We start from the raw sequence: 23,553 nt of genomic DNA on the forward strand, positions 1-23,553 counted from the left end.
TTTTAGCTTCTTTTATAAGAATTTTAACTTCCAAACTAGAATTAGTGTCGAACACAGAATTTTTTCTTCTTTATTGGAATATACACCGCGGTTATAGCCGAATTCACAACAGCTCGACAGTCGTTCTTGCTTTTCGTTTTGTTTGGCGCCAATTGAAGTTTCTAAGTATAGCCTGGTCCTTCTCCACCTTGTCTTTCCAACTAAGTGAACGTCTTCCTCTTCCTCTGCTTCCCCCGGCGAGTAGTGCATCGAAAACTCTCAGAGATGAACATGACACAGCCAGCGTAGCCGCTAATTCGCTGAACTATGTAAATGTCATCGTATATCTTGTACAACTCATCGTTCCATCGACTGCGATATTCGCCGTTGTCAAAGCGCAAGAAACCAAAAATCGTCCGCAGAAACTTTCTCCCGAAAACTCATAACGCCGACTCATCGGATGTAGGCTCCGCACCACATAGCAGGACGGGAATGATGAGGCAATTGTAGAATTTGTTCTTTGTTCGTCGAAAGAGGACTTTACTTCTCGATTGCCTACTCAGTCCGCAGTTGCAGTGGTGGTCGTCAAAAGGCGGGTCTCTCATCCGAAGCAATTTTGACCTTTTCCTTGAGCCTGCTTTTTTACATGCCGGGTCTCAAAGCCTGGAGATGGATCTTTCGCCTTCTCTAACCGTTAGCTCGCCTTCAAACGGATGTTTTTTGGCTATCCGGAGGATATTTGGTCCAAGACCGAAATACTGCCTGTTTCAAAAAAAATAGTCCATTCAAATCGGTAGCTTCACACATGATCACTTCATTTTGGACCACCCTTTAATAATTAATAGTACAAAAGTTTGAAATTTAGCTTGCAACAATAATTGTGTTAAGATACTTTCTCGCGGTTTTTTTACATTTTTCGGCAAAATTAGCGCTCAATGCATAAAAGTTATTATGAAGTACTCCTAGTGTTGGGGGTTTGAAGTAAGTCTCACGTTGCCGTTAAGTTGGATGCAGTTATTTCGACCCTTGGCATGGCGCTGGTTGCCAACCTGTTGGTATAACAGTATTTCTTTAATTTGTGTTAGTTTTTTTTAAATTGCAAATTGCTTTCAAAATCTTTTACTTTTTGCAATTTTCTTCGCGCCAGCAAATTTTATACACAATTTACCTGCTTTCCTTACGCATACTTTAACCATTTCACTACTTACACTTTTCCACTATTTTAAACACTCACACACACACACAAACAGTCATACAAATGCAAACACAAATCGCCACGCACACTTAAACACGCAAACGGTTTTATTTTTTCTAATTTAAGTTCATTAAGTTGGCTGCGGTCAGCTGAAAAGTGCTTACCGTTAAAACTTGCCGCACACAAGAGAATTGCGCTGGCTCACCAATACACAAACACACACATGTATGTATGTGTACATGTAAATGAATGCTGCTGAGCTTTGGAATATGAAAAAAAGAGAAAAAAATTCGAAAATTAAAAAGAAAAAATATAAAAAAAGGGGAAAAATTAAAAAAAAAACACTTATGCCCCACTTGTCCCGTTGCAAGCTTTGCTCAATTTATTTAACACTTCTTACTTTCTTCGCTTTATTCATTCGTTACAGCTGGCGTTGCGGGCTTTCTTTTGGACTTCAATAAACTACTTGAATAATAACGGAAATGTTGCCGCTGTAATAAGTTGTGAAAAGTGGCAAACAAAAGGAGCATAAATCAAAAAAGTTTGAAGGAATGCCGAAAGGAAGCGCATGGAAGAAAGAGTAGAAGAAGCAGCACTACAAATACAAAAGGCCCATAATAAATAGTTATACAACACAAATACGAACGCTTAATTAAAAAGCATAAGAGAGCCCAAAGGAAGCTTTTCTAAAGCTCATAGAAAAATATTGTAAACAAAAGTCGTTTATAAAAGCGATAAAGCGGCACAAACCAGCAGCAAATTTGCACAAATTTCTATAAAATATTTTCTTTTAATTTTGAAGAAAAAAAGTTTGCTCAAAAACTTAATTAAAAGTTAATAACTACCAACAAAAGTAAAAATTAAAAGCAAATCATCCAAAACTGTGATCGAAAGTTTACGTTTCAAAGCGAAAAAAACCGCAAAAGCACTGTATTCGACCCACGCAAATTAAGCCAAAAATAATTACAAACTCTTCACCAGTAAAAAGCTCAAAAAGCTCACTTCACTTTAAGCGCATTAGGCGTAAGAGACAGCACTTCAAAAGAAAGAAAAAACGGACAAAAAATGCCACAAATCAAGCCACTGCTCATCATATTCCTTTTCGTGGCGACCCAATGTCCCAACTCAAGCTCACAGAATCTGCATGGTAAGTATGACAAGTCCAACTATGCCATCAAAGTTTGTTGAAACCACTGACTAACAGTAATGTAAGCTACTGCTCAATATTAGTTTACACTTATATTACAGAGCCGAATTCGCAGCTCGATCCGGATCCGGAATTCTTGGGCACCATTAGTAATGTCACATATCCGGCGGGACGTGAGGCGATATTGGCGTGTTCGGTGCGGAATTTGGGTAAAAATAAGGTGAGTTGGAGCGCTTAAAGCTTACTTACCAAACCTAAGTGAAATCTTAAGCATTATTTTATTGACTTTTTTCTTAATGGTGGGATAGAGACCAAGCTTGATCTTCTCATAATAAGCGCTAACTTCATCGAGATAGATAGATATAAATTGAGATTTGTACCGCGACCTAAGCTCTCCCTTCAGTCACAATGACTCACAAATAGCAATTCCAGCAAACTGATAAATTCCAGTATACTAATAAGTGCTAATGACGCGATGTGATCCCTATTCGGATATATGGATTCAAGAGCCTTAATACTGCTCCTACAGTCTGCTATGCAATGTAGCATCAGGTAATCGGGGCTTTCCGGCTGCATGACGCAGAACCGACAGTTTGCAGAACCCTCTGCCAAACCATTCTGTTGTCATTTGAAGCATTAAATGTTCATCTGTTTGATGATGGCAAGTTTTTGCTGTTTCGATGTTTGAAATCCTACCGTAGTCTGCGACATATTCGAAACTCAAGCCTCCAATCCATATATTTGTTATACATATATGGAGCGGAGGCTTGAATCTCACGATTATGGTGTATATCCATCCAATAATTCTTGACTTGCAGCTCCAAACCAATCCCACCAAGTCGTTTGCACACCCTGAGTGTTTCTGTAACCTTGACGATAATGAGATCCACATGTGCTTCCACCGAATACAGCATTCATACTGAGACCAATATATATTTGACCACTCAACCCCCAAGGGATGAACCAGCGACCTTCTTTTATTAGACCCTTAGACAACAATTTTATAGATAAAATGGTTGATCAGATTTAGTGAGCTTAAAGCTTATATAAAACTTTAAAAATTACCAAGTTAAATTTTATTTAAAAATAGGTAGTTTCACTATTCTTTCACATCTGAAGTGATAAAACCTTGAAAGATTCGGTTAATATTTTAAGATATAGTCGAAACCAATTAATATTATTTCGGAAAGCATATTGGGTAAACATCTGGATCTACACTGGTTTCAGAGTGATGATCTAACCAAGAGTCAACGCAGGCTATAAGACAATTGTCAGGTCGATAGAATGTGAATGATTTAAGGTTCTGCCTCTTTGCAAATAATATTTAGTTAAATAAGCCCTCAGGCCTCTCAGTAGCCACTGAATGAAACCGGGAACTTGTATATATGATTGACTTAATTTATTTAGAAATTATTAGAAGCAGATCAATGTAACCCATCCAAGACTTGAATCTATGTAGGATAGCCCTTCCAAATAAACGCACTTGGTTCAACTTTATAATTAGCATACACTTTTATTTAAAACACATAAATGTTAAATGTTCATGTATAAACTGAATATGTGACGTCCATCCGTTTGACCGTCATATATGTGTGATGACTGTTTAACGACTGTCCTCTTGTCCTGTTTGTTAAGTTGGTTGTGCCCTGTCAGTCTCCCTATTGTCATAGGTCAGTGTTGCTCTTTGTAAGTGAGGTGAGTATGCGGACGTATTAATAGGTGTGTCCACTACGTGTTGTCCTGTCATCGCTTCCCACATCTATTATTATTTTTCTAATGTCGACGTCTTTTTTATTTCTTTCTCTCTCTCTTCCTCCAATAGGTTGGGTGGTTACGCGCCTCCGATCAAACTGTGCTCGCACTGCAAGGTCGCGTTGTCACACACAATGCTCGGATAAGCGTCATACATGAAGATGCTCACACTTGGAAATTGAAGATAAGCAAATTGCGCGAAAGTGATCGCGGTTGCTACATGTGCCAAATTAATACGAGTCCAATGAAAAAGCAAATCGGTTGCATCGATGTACAAGGTAAGATAAAATGAAAAAAGTTATGGAATATTTTATGGAAAGTTATGTTCAACGACTCACAGCTTCCGTCACCCTCACTGCTAAAAGCATAAAAAAATGTATGTTCTGTCAGTCTGTTAAAAATAATGCTCCGATGTGCAGCCTTTTACAGAGTGGTAAGTATTCAATCCGACAACACAGAGGCAATACTAGCACTGAGCTCGCTAACTTTGCACTCAAAGCTTGTCAAGAAGTGTCTGTCCTCATAGCATCAAGCTACTTCAGCAACAGATTGTTTGGATGGCTAATGAATGGGACCGAGTTAGATCTCCATTTCAGTCTTGAATTCTAGCACAGGACCAATGTGGTAGCAGGCGCTGGTCGACGATCTGCTCCTGTGCGACTACAAAATCCTTTTGGCCTAGAGTAGATCACAGGAGATCTTCTTAGCAAAGTTCCTCTTGGCGCACTAGTAGAGGATCTTAGTTGACATTTTCCAATAGGTATTCGTGCTGTAATGCAAAAAATTTTGGCGGACGCAAGTTTTCAAAGTTTTATGGTAGAGACAGCTGTTGCTAAGACTGAGGCGAATCAGGAGACAAGACCGCAAATAACATTGCCCGTCTTAGCAAATATGACTTAGGTCCAAAGCGCTTTGTCGATTTTTAAGGGTCTTACGAGGAGTTGTAGATCATTTTGGTACTTTTTCATAATGGTGTTCCGCGATGTCCAAGTGAGATCGCTGTTAGCACCGATCTCTTAGTCTAACCTTACCTCTTAAGTGATTCACTACTCTCACTGAAACTGCTTAGAGGTTACGTGAGTTTTCAATACCTTTTTTACAGATTTTTTTCTTCTATAATAAATTAATTATTTTATTAGCATCAGCAGAGAGCAGCATTTCAATAATATTTTGAGAATTTTTCATAATTTTTCATAATTTTTTTTTTTTGGAAATTCAGTCATTGGCAGTTGGTTTCCAGAGGCACTGCCCAAAAAGTCTCCTCCTGGTCAGTATAACAAACGAAGGATTAAGTGGTAATCGGAAAAAAATCTTCGATCAATTATGAGGTCTTCTTTTTTAGAAGAACTGTGAAAATTTTCAATAAAATCGTTTCATTAGTTTCTGATAAATCGTGACCACCGACTTTGAAAACTATGTTTCGTGAAAAATACGATCAAAGATTGTTGTAGCTGACCTGTCTAACCTGACGGGCTGCTATCCTAAAAAGATTTTTTTAAATTTCAAAAGCCATCTAACTCCTAAAAATCAATTCGAGAAATCTTATAATTTCTGCTTCGAATAGAGCATTAAAGACCCGATGAGTTCCAATAAAACAATTTTGAGTGACCTACGAACTTTTTCGATATACCTATATTTATGTTACGTTAGGTTTGACTCTATGGCTGATCTCCGAGAGAAAGAACACAATCTTATCGAGAAAACCATAGAATGAAGAATTCTTCTTTTTCATTACTGGCGGTGACACCGCTTACGCAGTTATTGCCAAGTTAATAACAGCCAATCGTTTCCTCTTTTTGCTATTCGGCGCCAATTCGAGATACCAAGTGCAGTCAGGTCCTTCTCCACCTGATCTCTTCAACGACGTGGAGGTCTTCTTCTTTCTCTACTTCCACCGGCGTATACTGAACCCTTCAAAGTTGGAGTATTCTCTTTCATCCGGACAACATGACCTAGCCAGAGCAGTCGCTGTCTCTTGATTGACGAAATTATCTACGACTTCAAACTAATGATCGTCACCAGTGACGTGCGAACCAAGTTGCGAATACGATGACTGTTCGTTTGATGACAGGAGATATTTCGTCTTGTCCTTATTCACAACCAGACCCATACGCTTCGCTTCCTTATCCAGTCTTTAAAAAACATAACTAACGCGCGAATTTTGGGGCCAATGATATCAATATCATCGGCGTACACCAGCAGTTGTACTCTCTTATAGAATATTCTACCCTCTCTATTTAGCTCTGCAGCTCGTATTGTTTCATCCAGCAATACAAAAAGTTCCTTCCGATCCTGACGAAAATTACAGTATTGCTCAACGTCAGTTTACACAGCCATGTTAGTTTTGCAGGGCACCAAATTCAGACATAATGGCATAAAGGCAGCTTCTTTTCGGGCTGTCAAAGCAGCTGTAAAATCGACGAAGAGGTGGTGTGTCTCGATCTTTTTTTCACTGGTCTTTTCCAAGATTTGGCGCATGGTGAGAATCTAGTCGATTGTGGATTTTCCAGATCTAAAATCACATTGAAAATGTCCAATCCGTTTGTTGTTGATGGGCTTCAATCTTTCACACACCAAGCTTGATAAGACGTTATATGTGATATTAAGGAGGCTTATCCCACGGTAATTGGCACAGGTTGTGGGGTTCAAACCTTCGCCATTCCAGATATTACACTTTCACTGCCGTTAAGTATGTTGGGGAAGGGTTCCCTCCAGAATTTTATAGTATACTTCGGTCATCAGTCACTAGATCGCCTCTGGGGGTTCTACAATAGTATGCTCCGGCCTTGAAACCTTCCGTTAATAGCCGCATCTTTTCGTAGAATATTCGAGCATTACCCCTGTCGGTCCGCTTCTCAAGCTCTTCATACTTACGTATTTTGACCTATCTCCTTTTTTGTCTTCATATGCGTCTCGCTTCCCTCTTCAACTCTCGGTATTTATCCCACATCGCATAGGCATACATGTTGGTCTGGAAAATTTAAATGCAATAATGACGGAATTATAGGACGACAATCACAAAAATCGCAATTTTTTTCTTTTAGCATGGTTTAGCATGGTATTCACCACATACAGGTACATACTATACATATGTAGGTATTTCGTCCCTTCATCAAAGTGAACATAACTTAACATAAACAGCTCAAGTAATTCGCTCTACGAGCGCCTTAATATCCTCAATAATGTTACAAATAAAAGTGAACACTCAATAAAAAATTTTGAATTACCCGAAAAGTATGTAAATTTGAACGCAACATAAATGGGCATAAATGAAAAATCTCATTCGCCAATTTGAAGCTCATTACGGCGCTGTCCTTCACAGCAGTTGGCAGCAAGCATTTATGCGAGTCCAAGCACGACAGCTTTATTTAATTATCTGCACAAGAAAAAAGAGAGAGGAAAAAATCGAGGAGCGCCATAATAATTCGTGCGCCATGAAGAGTCAGCAGTATCAGTGCCACTTCACTTTTGCAATGCGCTTAAGTCACGTATAATCTTGAGCATTTTTTCCGAGCAACTTAACCTTCAACGCCACTTTGTATACACTACACGTTCGTGTATACATTTATCTATATATACAAACACTTATATATCTTCGTCGCCTCTTCATATATTGTGTGTTGGCTTGTCTTGCAGTTCCACCCGACATCATCAACGAGGAATCGTCGGCCGATTTGGCGGTGCAAGAGGGCGAGGATGCCACATTGACCTGCAAGGCGACCGGTAATCCAATGCCGCGCGTCATCTGGCGTCGTGAAGATGGTGATATGATTTTAATACGCAAGCCGGGGAGTCGTGAACTCATGAAAGGTATGTACGCGTGTTATTATTGTAGCTCGTCAACTCCTACTCGTACTCGTGTGCATGTGACGGTGGCAAAACGCCATGGAGTTTGAGTTCGTACGCGTCGTGTGCGCGAGTGCGAGTATATAAACGATTATTTATACACTTTGAAGTCAATAAATCATTCAGGTCGCACGATGTGAAAGTTCTTCAATCACCTTTATTTCAATTTGCATTTTTTTCGACTTTCTTTTGTCACTATCGCCTGTTTTTTCTTCACTCTCTCCTTTAGTGGACCACTATAGTGGCTCGTCGTTGCGGCTGGTGCGCTTGGAGCGGCGCCAGATGGGCGCTTACTTGTGCATTGCATCGAATGATGTCCCACCGGCAGTTAGTAAACGCGTTTCGCTCAGTGTACAATGTGAGTTTCACAAAAAAAAAAATAATAATAATAAAAAAATTAAAACAAAATTGAAAATTATTTATTACATATTTATTTAATTACTAATTAACTTTAAAAACTTTACAACTAATTTCACATTTGTATTGCCTTCTCTCAGTTGCCCCCATGGTACGCGCTCCAAGTCAATTGTTAGGCACACCGCTCGGCTCCGACGTACAACTGGAATGTCATGTCGAGGCCTCACCATCGCCCGTCTCCTATTGGCTAAAGGGTGCCCGCACTCCCAGCGGCTATGCGAGCATCTCGAATTCGAATTTGGAATCGGGACAGCCGGGGCCGGAGATGCTGTTGGACGGGTAAATATTTGAAATGTTAAATTTTTATAACTTATTTTGTTGTTGCTATCAAAATATATAATAAATACGGATGCATGTGTCTGAGTTTACACTTAGTCAGCTGATATACTATACTTTGTGATACCAGAAAACTCCTGAATCTCATTTATCGATAAAGCGACTTGTAGAGTTGACAAATTATTTACAGAATTATTTAAATTTCCGCTAGTGCACCTTTAGATAAGAAGCCGACACCGCTTGAAAAAGCTGTATCGTAGTCTGAAACTCGAGCTGGTCGACAGTTATCGACAATAGAGGTCTTCATCAACATTCCCCGCAACCCTTGACCGTAAACCTTTATCATTAAAATGGCTCACGGCCCTTTACGATGGAACTTTTTACGTTATTTCCATTAATAACATAATGGAGATGGGCATCACGTTTAAATATCCAAACATATAAACGTAGGAAACCCGGCTTCTCTGATCAAGTTCATTTGGGTAAACCTGCTTGATCATATCAAACGTCTCTGTCACAGATTTACCGAGTTTCACCCAGAATTTAATCGCGTACCACTCACAGAAATACGTCGTGCGAAAATGTTTGTCCTGACTCTTCAGGTGCTCGGAGACAACAGACTAGCCGCTCGTTCGTTAGCTAGGAACGCCCTCTACCGAACACAGTGGGTGCGTGCACGCTTCGAAGTACAGTCGCGGCGGAAGAAAGTCAGTCCTATTACTTTCCGGACAAACCCAAGACAAATATCAGACCGTATAGGTTTGTTTCGCCAATAAATTGACTTTTGGTCGACTGGTTCGGTTCCATCCGGTTCCGTGGTCCGATTCCGCCAACGTTTGGAACCAGATATCTAATGATGTTATCAAAATTACACTGTGAGATTCATCAATTGAACGGTCACTGACCCAGAAACGAAAAGACAGGCCTCCCGAAAGAGATTCTTAGTGAAGAGTTCATGTGATGAGATATTGGATCGCGTTTGAATTTAAAAAATTAAAATCTATTGCAGGTTGGTGCAATGTTGTTGTGTCACACGCTACAAATTTATGTCACATGTTGTTGTGATGTACATGTATGATATCATATCAATATCATGTGATGTGCTACTTTTGCAATGATGTGATGTGATATTTTTCACCAAACGGGTTTTTTTATGGAATTGTAAACTCAAATTTATATAACATCATGTATTGTTGTCATGTACGACATGATATCATATCAGCATCATGTGTTACTTCTGTTATGATGTGATGTGATATTTTTGCACCAAACAGGCATTTTGTATGAAATTGTAAACTCAAACATGTGTTCATAATTGCAATTACCTAAACGTATACACATACAAGATATACTCGTATATTTACATTCGTGTGCGAAAGACGCAAAAAACCATATTTACGCAATAAAAACTTTTCCCATAAAACAGTGACATATGCCCTTTACACTTTTTCTAGTCCCAAATATGGCATAACGGAAAAACGTGATGGCTACCGTGGCGTGATGCTGCTGGTCGTGCGCTCGTTCTCACCCTCCGATGTTGGCACATACCACTGTGTGAGCACGAACTCCCTCGGCCGTGCAGAGGGCACTCTGAGGCTCTATGGTAAGTATGAATATTATGATATGGCATTTATTTATGTGGTGATAGAGATGATTTAATGGAAATAAACGCTGTTTTAATGGTTTTTTATGAAAATAGACAGTTTTTTTATGAGAATAGAGAATAAATCGGGGGACAAGTTTTGATATTGTAAGTTGGCATTAAATTATATATAGTACATAATACCTTGAAATCCAAATAGCATTACCCACACACAATTTTTTGGCCTGACTTCTACACCTCATTCGTATCAAGCAAAAGCAAAGTTTAAGGGCTGAAAATAAAAATTCCAGAATATTTCAATGCCCAAATCCATGTTCTTTTTTATATTTAAAGTGAGGAAGAGCTAAGTTCGGGTGCAACCGAACATTTCACACTGCAGCAACTTCCCAGGACCAAAGCCAGGAAAACAACTCAAGATCCGGAACGTCAATCAGAGGTTCGGAATCAAAGCAATTATATATATATCATATTGACCGACATATTCGGGATAAGGTTTGTTAGAATAACGAAAATCGATGTATAGGATTTAATACTAATACCATCAAGCCGTAATTTTTTCGGGATGCAATGGTGACTTATGGAGCACGTGCGGATTGCTGTCTGACCAATAAGGCATAATTAGCTTATTGACGAAGCCATTCAGTCAGAAATGAGCCTCATCGCTGAAAGTGATTTTTTGATGAAAAATAAAAATAAAAACTGTTATATATGTATATGTGGAGTGGGCGTGGTTATCATCTGATTTCACCTATTTTCTCGCTGTCACGAGAGGTGCCGACATAATTCGCCCTGGTTGATATATGTAGCTTTAAGGGTTTGGGTGATATATTATTTAAACCTATGAGGGTGCAGGGCCACGCCCACTTTTAAATATTTTCAAACCAAAGTAGCCCCTGATAGTACCCTTCTACGGACAATTGCTTCAGCAAGTGTAGGATCTATAGCAGAAGAAAGAAGAGTATTTACAAAAATCATAAGTGATTGTCAATCACTTCGAGATCTGAAAACGGAATGGTGTAATTCTATTCTGAATTCCGCGAGATTGTGATAATATAATACGTCATAAAAATACAGCTCACACAGGGTAGGAAAAAGTCAGACCAAGTGTTCAAGTGTATGAGAAGTATGGGTGACGATGTTTATTTTAAAAATAATTCCAGAACTGCTAGATTTTTGACACATTAAGGAATCCGAAGTATATAGGGGTGAGAATAAAAGTCGTGAATGCCACTCTCTCAATTAAAGAACTCGCCTATATGAGCTCTGCACTATCTTATATTTCTTCATTCAGCTTATTCTTAACTCCATCTGTTTGAAAAATATTAAATTTTATTTTATTTTATTATATTTATTTTTAGAAATCAAATTGCATCCCGGCATCGCGTCCATAAATGACGATCATCTCAATTTTATCAGTGGTGAGTTGCTTTGCATAATCCAAAGAAAAATGTCTAACCCATTTCAATTTCTGTTACTTGCGGCTTTTTGACAGGCATCGAGGAGGCGGCGCGCGGTGGTGTTCCAGCGACTTCATTAGCCACAATTCTGAAGCTTCATTTGACATTTTACATCGCACAATTGCTGTTTTCGACGTCGGTCACAGCACCGGCGGTTAGCCGGCGAGCGTAGTTTATGTTCAAGTTGCGAAACTAATGCATTTATTTAATACATATGTATTTAGGTATATAGATATATAAGTATACATATTTACTTAGCATGTTTGCTTGTTTGTTCGTTAGTTGGCTAACTATGTTAATACGATTAAGGAGTAATGAATGCATGGCGTTCAAATCAAAAAGTGATCTTTGATCTTCGAAGTTCTCAAATCACTTAAGTACTTTTGTTAAACTAAATTTGCGAATGAAAATTTTATAGTATATTTCCCATCAGTATATCAATAGTTTCTCAATAGTTCAGTGATAGCAATTTTAAAAAACTATTTAAATTTATAACGAAAAGTTTACTATAAATACAAATATTAAATCTCAATAGTTTCTCAAAAGTTTCTCAACAGTTCGGTAAATTTAGAAATATAAACAAAAATTTATTTTTGGTAATTAACATATGCGCTTAAATCAAAAAGTTTACCCAATACACAAATATTGATTCTCAACAGTTTCTCAACAGTTTCTCAACAGGTGGTTAAATTTAATAATTTGAACAAAAATGTGCTTTTGACTAATCCTATTTCTATTTTTATCAAAAAGTTTACCCAATACACAAATATTGATTCTCAACAGTTTCTCAATAGTTTCTCAACAGTTCAGTAAATTCAGTAATATGAACAAAAATGTGCTTTCGACAAATCTTATTTCTATTTTTGTCAAAAAGTTTACCAAATCCAAAAATATTAAATCTCAACAGTTTCTCAACAGTTAGTTAAATTTAGTAATTTGAACAAAAATGTGCTTTTGACTAATCCTATTTCTATTTTTATCAAAAAGTTTACCAAATACACAAATATTGATTCTCAACAGTTTCTCAATAGTTTCTCAACAGTTAGTTAAATTTAGAAATATAAAGAATAATTTATTTTTTGGCAATTAATATATGCATTTATATCAAAAAGTTTACCAAATTCACAAATATTAAATCTTAGCAGTTTCTCAACAGTTTCTCAATAGTTTATCAACACCTAAGTCATACTATTATTCATTAAAACTTTTTTTCAGCAAAACTACTTCAGTTGAACTTAATTTTTTTACATATCCTTTATTGTAGCTGCTTTATGATTTGATTTTGAAATTCCGTTATTATTTTGAAAACACTAATTCTTTAAGGCTTAAACGTCAACACAGCAAAAGCTTCGAAAACTTGTAAAATGTATCTAAAACCAGTAATTAAGGCAAAACCATATTATTTATGATTTACCGTAAGTTAGCTAAACAATAAAAACAACTTCAAAGAGTGGCAGAAAATGCATTTCTAGAAATATAAAGACAGCAGCCAAGAAAAAAAGCCGAAGAATGTAAAGCAAAAAAAAACTAATAATAAATAAGTACTGCGTGTATAAGATGACCAAACGAAGAGCAAAGAGAAAAAAGGACAAATAAAATTAAAACCAAAACGTATCAAAAATACTTATCGAACTCTTAATGTAAGCAAAAACAACAAAAAAAAAAAACAAAAACATATCTACATAAGTATATGAGAATGTAGAATATATGTATGCAACTAAACGAATTGAATTTAAGTTTGTGTGCTAATTATGTAATTGTATTGAATTAAAAAAAATAATAATAAAATTTAAAAAATATTAAAAACGAAAATGAACCACAATACATACACAAATGTAAATCCACACACACATATATATATATATATATATACATGAACGAAATGCCAAATATATGAGCCAAAATGCATGAGCAAATATAACGGAACTATCAAAAATATCAACTGCAACGGTAAATATCATTATGACATCGCCAAAACATGCATACAGAAGCATTCATTAAATATATTCATATATACGATTATGTAAATGTACTTATGTAAAACATATACATATATGTATAAGCATATGTATGAGTGCATAAGTTTAATATTTAAGTGTAATCAAGACATACATACATAGTTATGTAAGTGCATATGTGTGTCTGTATGTACAAGCATAACGTTACTTGGTAAATAATAATTAATTAATTATAGTAAGTTGAATGAAGAAATGTGCATAAGAAATATTATTGCTAAAATAAATATATTGTAATTACTAGCAGATGATTAAGCAAAACCACGATACTATAAAATAGTAGATAAATATAAAAGATATTGCGAGAAAGTCTGGCATAATAAAATAAAAGCATAACGCATACTTAAAAAACAACAAAAAGTAGTTTTAATTTTCTAAAATTTCCATGCTTAGAGCGGATTCTCATACAAAATTGGTTGGCGCCTAAATGTAGGCAACAAAATATGCTTACGTTTGTAAAGAACAAATTTTCAGTGCAATGAGAAAAAACAAATGAGAAGTTTTCATAATATCAATAATCCTAGTAATGAAAATTAATATCAACAACAATAATAATAACAACAAGAAAGTTGCGGTTTCTAAGCTATAATACTCTACACAAATAAAAAAGATTCCTTAGTACAACTTGATTTCGATCGTTTAGTTTGTACGGCAGCTATAAGCTGTAATGGTCCGATATCGGCGATTTCAACAAACCAGCGCACACTGGTCGATTTCATAGGCCAAAAATAAAAAAAAATAAAAGTTTGAAATTTACCACTGTATGTATCAAGGCTATTCCTAAAACACCAACAAAACTAACGGTAAATACATTTTTGATTAATCCCATTCGTAGGGGCTACGAAAACCAAGAGAAGTGAGACAATAGAAACACGCGGACTGTGCAGTGAAAATAGCTTAAAAATTATCTCTTACAATAAATTAAATTGCAATATAAAATCATGTTTAATCCCCATAAATCGAAATGAGTATTTATAATATAAGTCCGTATATGTTATATAACAAAGTGGTTTTTATGTAATAATATGTTGTTTTATTATTTTAAAACAATTGCTTTATAAGTGCCCTTTTGAGAGGTATGTTTTTCTTTATACACCGATTTAAGGTATACAAAAAGTTGTGATCGCTATCTCGCCCTCAAATGAATCAAGTCTATTTATATTAGTTAATGTTTTCTAAGTCCATGCTATTGATTTCAGCTGCAACTTTTTGCAACTTTCTTTGTTATTCATGTTATTCTACCAGGCATGCGATTTTTTGTGTGTAATTTTTTGTATTTACGTGTATGTATTTCGTGAATATTTTATTGTTTTTTATTTTTTTTTTCATCATACATATACATATGTACTAGAGGACCCGCTTACGTTTTACTGTGGCTGATGCATAGGTAGTACTACTAATGCCATCTATATGATTTCTATTAGTTAGATTATAAGTATTAGTTAAGGAATAATCGCATTTTTGATGAAGCAACAAAAATGAATCAAAAAGCATTTCGTGCGTTAAGAAAGAATTGGTTTTTGGGGTAAAAATACTATTGAATTTGGGCTGTGCATCAGTGAAATCAATCGAGTCCAATCGATTGTCAGCCTGGTGGACTGCATATTAAGAAACGGTTCTCAAGCGTGGAAAGACAAAAAAATCGGCTGGCAAGGTTATGGCATCAGTCTTTTGGGATGCCCGTGGTATATTATTCATCGAATGATAAATGAGCCAGATTTAATTCATTGCATTGTGTATTTGATTGCAGTTCTATTCTACTATTCCCAATATTTAGCAATTTTATTACTTTTCAGGAAGGATCAGTTTGAAATTGTACACATATACATATATATTCATCGTTTCACGTTTAAATATTGCATTGCTCTCTGCAATGCTTCGAAAAGATTTCTGTATATCTCAAATTTTTTATCAACACTTCAGTTATGCCGCTATTTTTTTATGCCAGACCTTTTGCAATTTTAAATTGCCTGTCAAGATACCCCCTCCAATAGTTAGCAGGATTTTATTACTTAAGAACGAACAACTCTGTCCACAATATAAAAACTTGATCCACAGATGTCGCCTTTTACTTTGGCATCGTTTTCTTTAATGCACGTTTACGCCAATTTAAGGTTTGAATATTGGATACTGCGATGGTAGCGCCATCTATCGGTCAAACATTCCAAAATTAATAACTGATTAAAAATGAAAAAATAATTTAAAAAACATTTTCCAGTGGTCCAAATTGTAAATCTAAACCATTCTCGAATCTCCTTGAACATACACACAAAATTTCATCAAAATCGGTCCATCCGTTTTGGAGCAGTTCAAATGCAAACACATGGTCAGAAGATTTATATATATAAAGATAAAGATATACATACATATTTGAGCTTTAGTTTTCATTTTATCATTTTCTCTTTTTTATCAAATGTTCGTTTTATACGTACTTTTATTTAGACACATCATCATATCGGTGTAAAATTTCACGCTTATATAAAATATTATATTTTTGAATTTTGGTGTTTAGAAAATGTATGAAGTAATATCTCTTATCACCGAAGAACACTTAATAGAAACTTCGTTAACAAAAAACTTGATATTAACTTTTTATCCTGCTATGATAACATTTTAAAGGAAAAACAGTTATCCTGAGCAAATAAAGGTCACAGAATCTGATGTTGAAGTTGAGATAAAAAAAATTATTAGACCACATTGCGTCTCAAATGTAGTTAATGAACAGAAAGAGTCCTCTAGTTACCTATGTATTATCAATAGGAATATGTGGCTTTGATGGCAATTCTGGTCAGAGCGAATATAAATAGAAATTTGAAAATAATAATTTGGAAGACAATAATTTTTTTGTCACGACATATGTATGCCCCTGTATAACTGATAATAAAGTCGCAAAATGCTAAAGAGCGCAAACATATTTGGAAAAACCGCAGACCTTCGTCCACTCGCTATTGCTGTCCTGTTCGAATTCAAATTCAAAAAGAATCAGTTTAATAAAGCGTAAATGTACTAGATTTGCGCTAAATCCTGCAAAGTAATTAACTTCATATTATTCTTGGTATTATCTTCCTTCAGTCATAACGCTCCCGATGTTACTCAATATGCACCAGTTTCAACTGGAGGGCTCTCAGAAGAATCTGCTGAGTCAAGCAATAAGGACGTTAAGATGGATGGACTCCATCATACATGAAAGCACTAACGGATCGCTACAAATGAGAACTTTCTAAACCGATTGCTTTTGAGCTCAGATCCTTTCTTCACCAGTCAAAGAAACTATCATGCAAAAGTAAATCGATTTTATTAAAATGAGTTTTTAATTTAGGTGAATAATATTCAAGAAATTCCTTTTTTTGTTTATCAACTTTTTCTAATTTAATATAATTAATTAAAATTTGTTACCATCAGGGGGGTGTCGGAGTGGGAAACGCAAGAGGGAGATTTTAAAAAGCTTTGACAAAAGTTTCACTTTTATATATGAAAGTAGTGGAAGTATTTTTGGCCGCTGATTCCATATGATACCGACCACTGTGCAACGAATCGAAATTATAAAAATTTACTACCGAAATTCGTAGACTGTGGCCTCAACTTTAAGAGCCGGTTTTTCAATAAGAGCGCTACAAAGAAAAGAGCGCTTCTTCCGAGATAATCAAAACCGGAATGTTACAGTGAATGGAAAGCGCCACCGCTCAATGATAATCGAATATTTCTGGCCCGAATTGGATGATATGGACTTGGAAGGCGTTAAAAGCCACACAGCGAATATCACAATCGGCTTATTGAAAACCAAGTTTGGTGAACGTGTTATCTCACGAAATGGCCCAGGTAATTGGCCATATCGGTCGTGTGATTTGGCGCCGTTAGACTATTTCCTGTAAGCCTACGTCAAGTGTATGCTCTACGTCGAATATCGAACATAAACTTGCAGCAGTATCGGCCCATTTATGCTTGAAAACCGTCGATAATTGGGTTCAGTGTCTGGTTTAGTATTATAAATGATTTCAACTAACTTTTGAATACATTGCCTTCAAATCTTTCCACTGGAACTGGCATTATATGCCTTTATCTGCCACTGCATTACCATCTTGATTTCGACACGAACGAGTGTATTTGAGATCGTCAATGGTCAGAGGATTTCTGGCATAAACTTTCTTTTCGAAATAACATACATATCTACAAAAACAAGTTGTGGAAAGTTTGATTTGAAGATCTAGGTGGCCAACCAATATCATCTGTTTTTGAACCTTTAGGAGGGAAGGTTGGAGAGGAAGTCGTCTGTAAGGAGCTCTTTGTCAACTTAACTTTAGGCTGCCGCTTAAATTTTTGACAGGCGCAAATTGTCAAAGTTGACTGGGAAAGTGCGATGGCACTTTCTCCTCCATTGTCCAGCCTTTGCAAGACTTACGATGAAATATCTAGCAGTCTTATCTTCGGTGAACTAGGAGACAGCCGAAAGTGACATTAGTCGTCTCAACAAATTTGTGAAAGACTCAAAGCGTTTTATAGCAATTTTAGGTAATACAACGGATCGGCGTTCTAAGCTCTTCATATGAGACCCCAGTTTTGATCGACCTCTTAAACTAATCTAACATCGGAATGAGGTGAAACCAGTTACCGTCAATAGTTTTCCGATCAATTTCCGAGCATATATATTCACCGTTGGTGGTTATGAAAAAATATGGCTTACAGATCTATTACCTGTAGATAAGGACCCGCTGAAATTATTGGGGACTTCGACCTCATTCATGATAATTCCGATAGCTAAGTATGTTGTGTCGAGTTTCTTTGTCATCTTTTTCTTTGTCCTCATACTTGTAAGGAATGAGAGGATTGGACCAAGGTGGTGCCCAAGTATTGTTCTTCATGAATGGTTTTAATTAATCAATTTTCAATCGTGCTCGTTATGAATGAGGTGAATCATAGAAACTCTGGAGAACACTTTGAGCTAAATAAAACAACTTTTAATGTAGACAAAGAAGTCGCTACTGATGCACCAATTGCTTCATTTGGTATTATATCACCAAGTTGTTTCTGTTTTTTTCAACGCAGTGAAGACACTATCTCTAGAAAACTTCTAAAGATGGAATGTGCACATTCTTTCAGGATATTCGTAGGCGCTTTGTTGATTTGCCTAGATCTCGAGCTGATTTGGTGATTACAAATATTCCACTCGAGACATTTGAACTATCGACCTTTTATTACATTCAATTCAGCCAGTTCATCGAAGATATGGTAGCCAAAAATTTGATCTTCTGTCTATCGGAAGTTTTTCAGTCGAGCAGAAAGTGTTGTGGTTGTTTCTTGCTCGTCTTCTCCCGACAACTGGCGGTCGTTAAGATTTTTAGCTTCAACGACATCAATATAATAAGAACAAGGTGAACCTTGTTCATTGGACGTCTAGCGTTCCAGATCTGGATAGAAGTACCTCACAGTGGTATTAGCACCAGTTGTTGACAAGCGCTCACCGAACTCTCGCGAGACATTTTCGATTAGCGTTTACCCCACTAGGACAACGGAGCTCGGACTAATTCCCAGCTATGAATGTTGAGACAATAGTGTCCTTTTATCAGCCTTATCGACTTTCCAGTTTCCTGCTATTACGCTTTGGAAAGGCATCGTTGGTCTTATCTTGAATGCACAATCAGCGGAGGTTGCATATCAGGTCCATAAATATGATGCTTCTTTAACGACAGCAACCCAAATGATGAGAAAAAATTTACCAAATACAGGAAAGCCTATAAAATGTCCGACAGCACTGCCAGTGTGTGACATTCAATGAGTGAAAAAAATAATCATTTTATAAATACAAAAATATTTCCTCACTGTTTTAAAAAAGAAATAAGCTTATAATACAAAATAAACACCTTACAAAATTCTCTAATTTTAAACTACCGGTTTTATTTCATTCTCTCCATTTCCAATTCGTAACTACGCGAGCTGTGAACACCGCCAATTGGCGTTTGCTACCTAAACACGATTACCTAATGGAACACACTCCACTCGGAATTCCGTCAGCAAAGAGAAACGCCACAATAACCGCAGCTAAGCTCACATTTCGCATTCTACTTTTTCGCTTTTCCCTCAAACGTATTAACGTATCGTGCGTGCGTTATTTTCCACTTATTTATGTAGAAAATGTCATAATTAATTAATAAAACTATTGAAAAAGTGAAAAACAATCACTAAAGTAAGTGCGAGTAGTGAAAACGGCATGAAAATCGTGCAGGAAGTGTGTCAAATCAACGAATGAAAATCGAAAAACCTGCTTACAGTAAAGGTAGTGAGAAAAATTTTTCATCTTTCGTATACACGAGTAATCGAGTGTGTTCGTATGTAGCAAAAGTGCGTGTAGTTGTGTATATTTTTGTGAGTGAATTTTCGGTTTGCGCGAATGGTAACAGCGAGAGCGCACAACCAACGAGAAAAACGAAAACAAACTATATAAAAATGGTAAATGGGTTGAGAATGCGAAACGGTAGTGAAATGTGCGAAATATAGTGAAAATAATAATGTTTAAAGTGAATATCAATAAAAAATTAACATAAAAAAGTTGACAACAAATAAATTTTGAAACTGTGCAGACAAAACTAAGTTCCAACGCAGCAACAAAGGCGGAAATCTGGATTTAAGAAGAAGGTAAGCAAATATATACAACAACGATGTATACAGGACAAGTATGTGCACAAGAAAAAATATGAAAATATCTGAAAAAATCGCAAATAGCAGAAAATCGTAATAAATCATGAAAACAACATATGAAAACAGTGAATGGGAGAAATGAAATGTTAAAGCGTAACACAAAAAACTGAAAGCGAAAAATGTTTTGAAAACAAATGCGCGCGCATAACGCTGCAATTGGCGGTGAATTTGTAGTTTGTTTTGATGGCTCTTGCCTACTGTTGCTCCCATACAGTGTGTCATTTGTTGATGCTGATATTTCGTAATTTCTTTTACGAATTCTTCGATATATGTACATATATTGTGCACAAGCGGCTAACCGCGTTGTAAATAATTGTTTAACTCGGTGTAAAATTATTGGTTAAATAGAATTTGTTGCTGCAATCGGGGTTAGATTTCGCAGATTGGTGTGAAAAATGCTTGCTTCATGAGAACGTGAGAAATATTATTATGTAGAAAAACATGCACTGATACCATCTGCAGTTCATATGTCTGCGTGCACACCATGAATACCAAAAACCAATATAAAAAGAGAAAACCAATTCAATATTAAATTTTAACGCTGAGCGCACATTCTGTATTATTGGTATTTACCGAAACACAATAAAATCGCTATCTAGAAGTTTGCGCTGCGTCACGTTTACCCTTATTTTTTGTTTACCCTTGAAATGAAGCGAAAACAAGAACAAATAAGACGAAATATATATGGAAGTAAGTGTATATGTGTATGCTCGCGCAATGTAGTCGACATCAGCGCAGCGACGACAGCAATTACCATTACCTGAATATGTAATTATCCTTAAAAGCAGCCAACCTTTTTCGTTGGCTTTGTTCAACGCTGCTTGCAATGTAGCCGCGACCACTATTGGGAACGATATAACGAGTTTTCTTCGTGGTGGTTACTTTTTATACCTTGTTATTGTTTTCATCGCGCAGTATGCGTTGTTACAGCTTTTTTAGGTATATTCATTTAATTTAGCTCTTAATCGGACAGTCGTCAAGCATGCGTTTAGTCAACTATTGGATAACAACCGGAAAGCAAAAATTAAAAATCGAAAAGTGAAAAGGAATATTAAAAATTTCGAGTAAACGCTTGTATGTATGTGTAGCAATATTTGTACGAAAAATTACGTTAGCTATATAAAAATAAAGTCCTAGCTGTATAAACATAAATTCCAATAACAAATTGTAACACGACAAAAAGTGCAAAGTATTATTTATGCAAATTAACTTATAATTGAAATTCGTGACAGCAATAAAAATTTGCTTTAAATTGAAGGTAAAGTGACGATAAAGTGTGAGCAAATAAAATACAAATAATAAATTATGTCCAAAAAAACCTATACAAATCGAAACGAACACGCAGCAAAGCGCGCTGAATAAATACGAAAAGAGAATTAAGCAAACAAATAAAAGCAACGTAAAATTTATGAAACTATAACAGTAGAAATACCAATTAAGTCCATAAGCATTGAAAAATATTGAAAAAAAAAACAAAACGTATAAAAATTATAAACCGCAGGCTGTGCTGACATTTAAAGCGATTTATATGCATAAAACATGCTGAAAAGTAGCACTATAAAATTTTGTGTGTGTAGAAGTGTGTGTATATACAATGCATTCGTGTGTGTGAGTGTGCCTTTAGACGTGTGTATTGTTGCGTGTGTGGCTACAGCATCAATAAATAATAAATTCATAAGTGAATGGCTACAAAAGCAGCAACAAATCGCTAAAATAAATTAATGACAACAACAATAATAGTAATTATAATTAAGCGGATATTATGGCTGCTCTCGACTGCCGTTTTATTATTGTTGCGATTGTTGAAACTCGCTCTATAGATTTTTTTGCAATTAAAGGTGTTTCTTCGCAAAACGTACATATGTACATACATACCGAAGCCTATGTATAAATAATAAATAAAAGTCATAATCGGTTGGTGCTTTATTTTGCTTTTAATTTTGTACCTTTTAGCCGTTCGCAGATTCATGTGATTAAAAAACTTAAATAAACACACACATTATAATTGCTTTTTTTTGATTTAATATTTGTGTATGTATAACAAAAGCCGAACTAGTTGCCTATTTAATAAATCGTATAAAAACACTTTTGTGGTTAAAAGACAAAAACAAAAACATAGAAAATTATAGCAATTGTGGGAGAAGAGCGTAAATAGACAAATAGCCGATTTAATATGTATGTTTTTAACCTTATGTACATATATCTGCAAATGTGCGAAGTATGACATACAGTGTTCGTCATAATTATTGCGGCGTGTTGAACGATATTTTTTAAACAAGGGTTTACTTTAGATTTCATTAAGGGTCAGTAGCGTAATCTTTTTTCAAATTTTTTAAAAAAATTTCAAAAAAATTTGTTTATACACTCCACGATACACCTCATGATATGTGAAAAAGGTTCTATTGTAGAATAAAAATTTCGATAAAAAAATTTCAAAAAAACAGATTACCCTATTGGCTCCTTAAAGTAATACATTTGTTACATTCCGTTAAATTACTTAATTCAATTCTGTTAACTAGTTAAATCTCTTTTTTGTAATTTATAATAGATATCTTGTTCAAGAATGCATTCATAAAGACTTTATCACATAAAATAATCCAAAAAAAATTATAATTTTACTTGGATGAATTAAATTATACATAACCTTTAAGCACAGTAGGTGATTTGCGAAGGTATAGCACATTGACTTAAGGTGTTATATGCACTTGTGAATATATCGAATGTTCATACAACATGTTTAATTGATGTTATTTTTTTTTTGCCTTTTTGAGAAAATTTACCTTAGTATTTTATATATATTTTTATACCACGAAAATTTAGATATTTCAAGGAACATAAAGTCTACTGACTTTTTAAAAAATACCGTAATTTTGATTAAAAATGTGGATTTTTTCGATATTAACTCAATATAAACAGGAAAAATAAATATTTTTAATTAAAAAAATAAAACATTTTTCCTTTCGTTCCGATGGATTTCAATCTCCAATAGATTTATTTTTCATCATTTTCAAAGTCTTCTTACTAGACTAAAAGAAGAAAATCTTACCTTTTTGGGCTAGGTTACAATAATTTAATTACAAACATCAGAAAATTTATAAAATAATGAACAAAAGTTCACTGTGCAGTTTATACCCTTAAAAAATTAAATACAAAATATTTTAGATAGATGTTCA

General features: G+C 35.5%; 2 protein-coding genes and 1 long non-coding RNA gene across 15 annotated transcripts in view; 2 read left to right on the forward strand and 1 right to left on the reverse strand.

The window, feature by feature from the left end:
- The window catches only part of LOC105223353 (lachesin), a 167,029-nt gene extending 153,679 nt beyond the window's left edge, over nt 1–13,350 (forward strand). For 8 of the 11 annotated variants that reach the window (XM_049449202.1, XM_049449205.1, XM_049449208.1 and 5 more), the window contains 9 exons: nt 1,602–2,321; nt 2,405–2,541; nt 4,144–4,351; nt 7,710–7,883; nt 8,149–8,277; nt 8,417–8,615; nt 10,067–10,215; nt 11,574–11,633; nt 11,708–13,350. In XM_049449202.1, coding sequence (XP_049305159.1) covers nt 2,240–2,321; nt 2,405–2,541; nt 4,144–4,351; nt 7,710–7,883; nt 8,149–8,277; nt 8,417–8,615; nt 10,067–10,215; nt 11,574–11,633; nt 11,708–11,844 — 1,275 coding nt within the window. In that variant the 5' untranslated portion in view covers nt 1,602–2,239 and the 3' untranslated portion in view covers nt 11,845–13,350. The remainder of the gene's footprint in view (nt 1–1,601; nt 2,322–2,404; nt 2,542–4,143; nt 4,352–7,709; nt 7,884–8,148; nt 8,278–8,416; nt 8,616–10,066; nt 10,216–11,573; nt 11,634–11,707) is intronic. The other 3 variants (XR_007421804.1, XR_007421805.1, XM_049449209.1) reach the window with 3 other exon arrangements.
- Nucleotides 8,335–21,260, reverse strand: LOC125776547 (uncharacterized). The gene is made up of 2 exons (XR_007421806.1): nt 21,141–21,260; nt 8,335–8,604 (listed from the first exon to the last, which is right to left on the reverse strand). It is a non-coding gene; the product is annotated as an uncharacterized LOC125776547 (long non-coding RNA).
- The window catches only part of LOC105223352 (histone-lysine N-methyltransferase trithorax), a 58,053-nt gene continuing 53,496 nt past the window's right edge, over nt 18,997–23,553 (forward strand). The window contains exon 1 of one of the 3 annotated variants that reach the window (XM_049449199.1): nt 18,997–21,638. The gene's annotated coding sequence lies outside the window, so the exon portion shown is untranslated. The remainder of the gene's footprint in view (nt 21,639–23,553) is intronic. The other 2 variants (XM_049449200.1, XM_049449198.1) reach the window with 2 other exon arrangements.

The sequence above is a fragment of the Bactrocera dorsalis genome, chromosome 2 (genome assembly GCF_023373825.1).
Source record: "Bactrocera dorsalis isolate Fly_Bdor chromosome 2, ASM2337382v1, whole genome shotgun sequence".
Taxonomy (NCBI): Eukaryota; Metazoa; Arthropoda; class Insecta; order Diptera; family Tephritidae; genus Bactrocera; species Bactrocera dorsalis.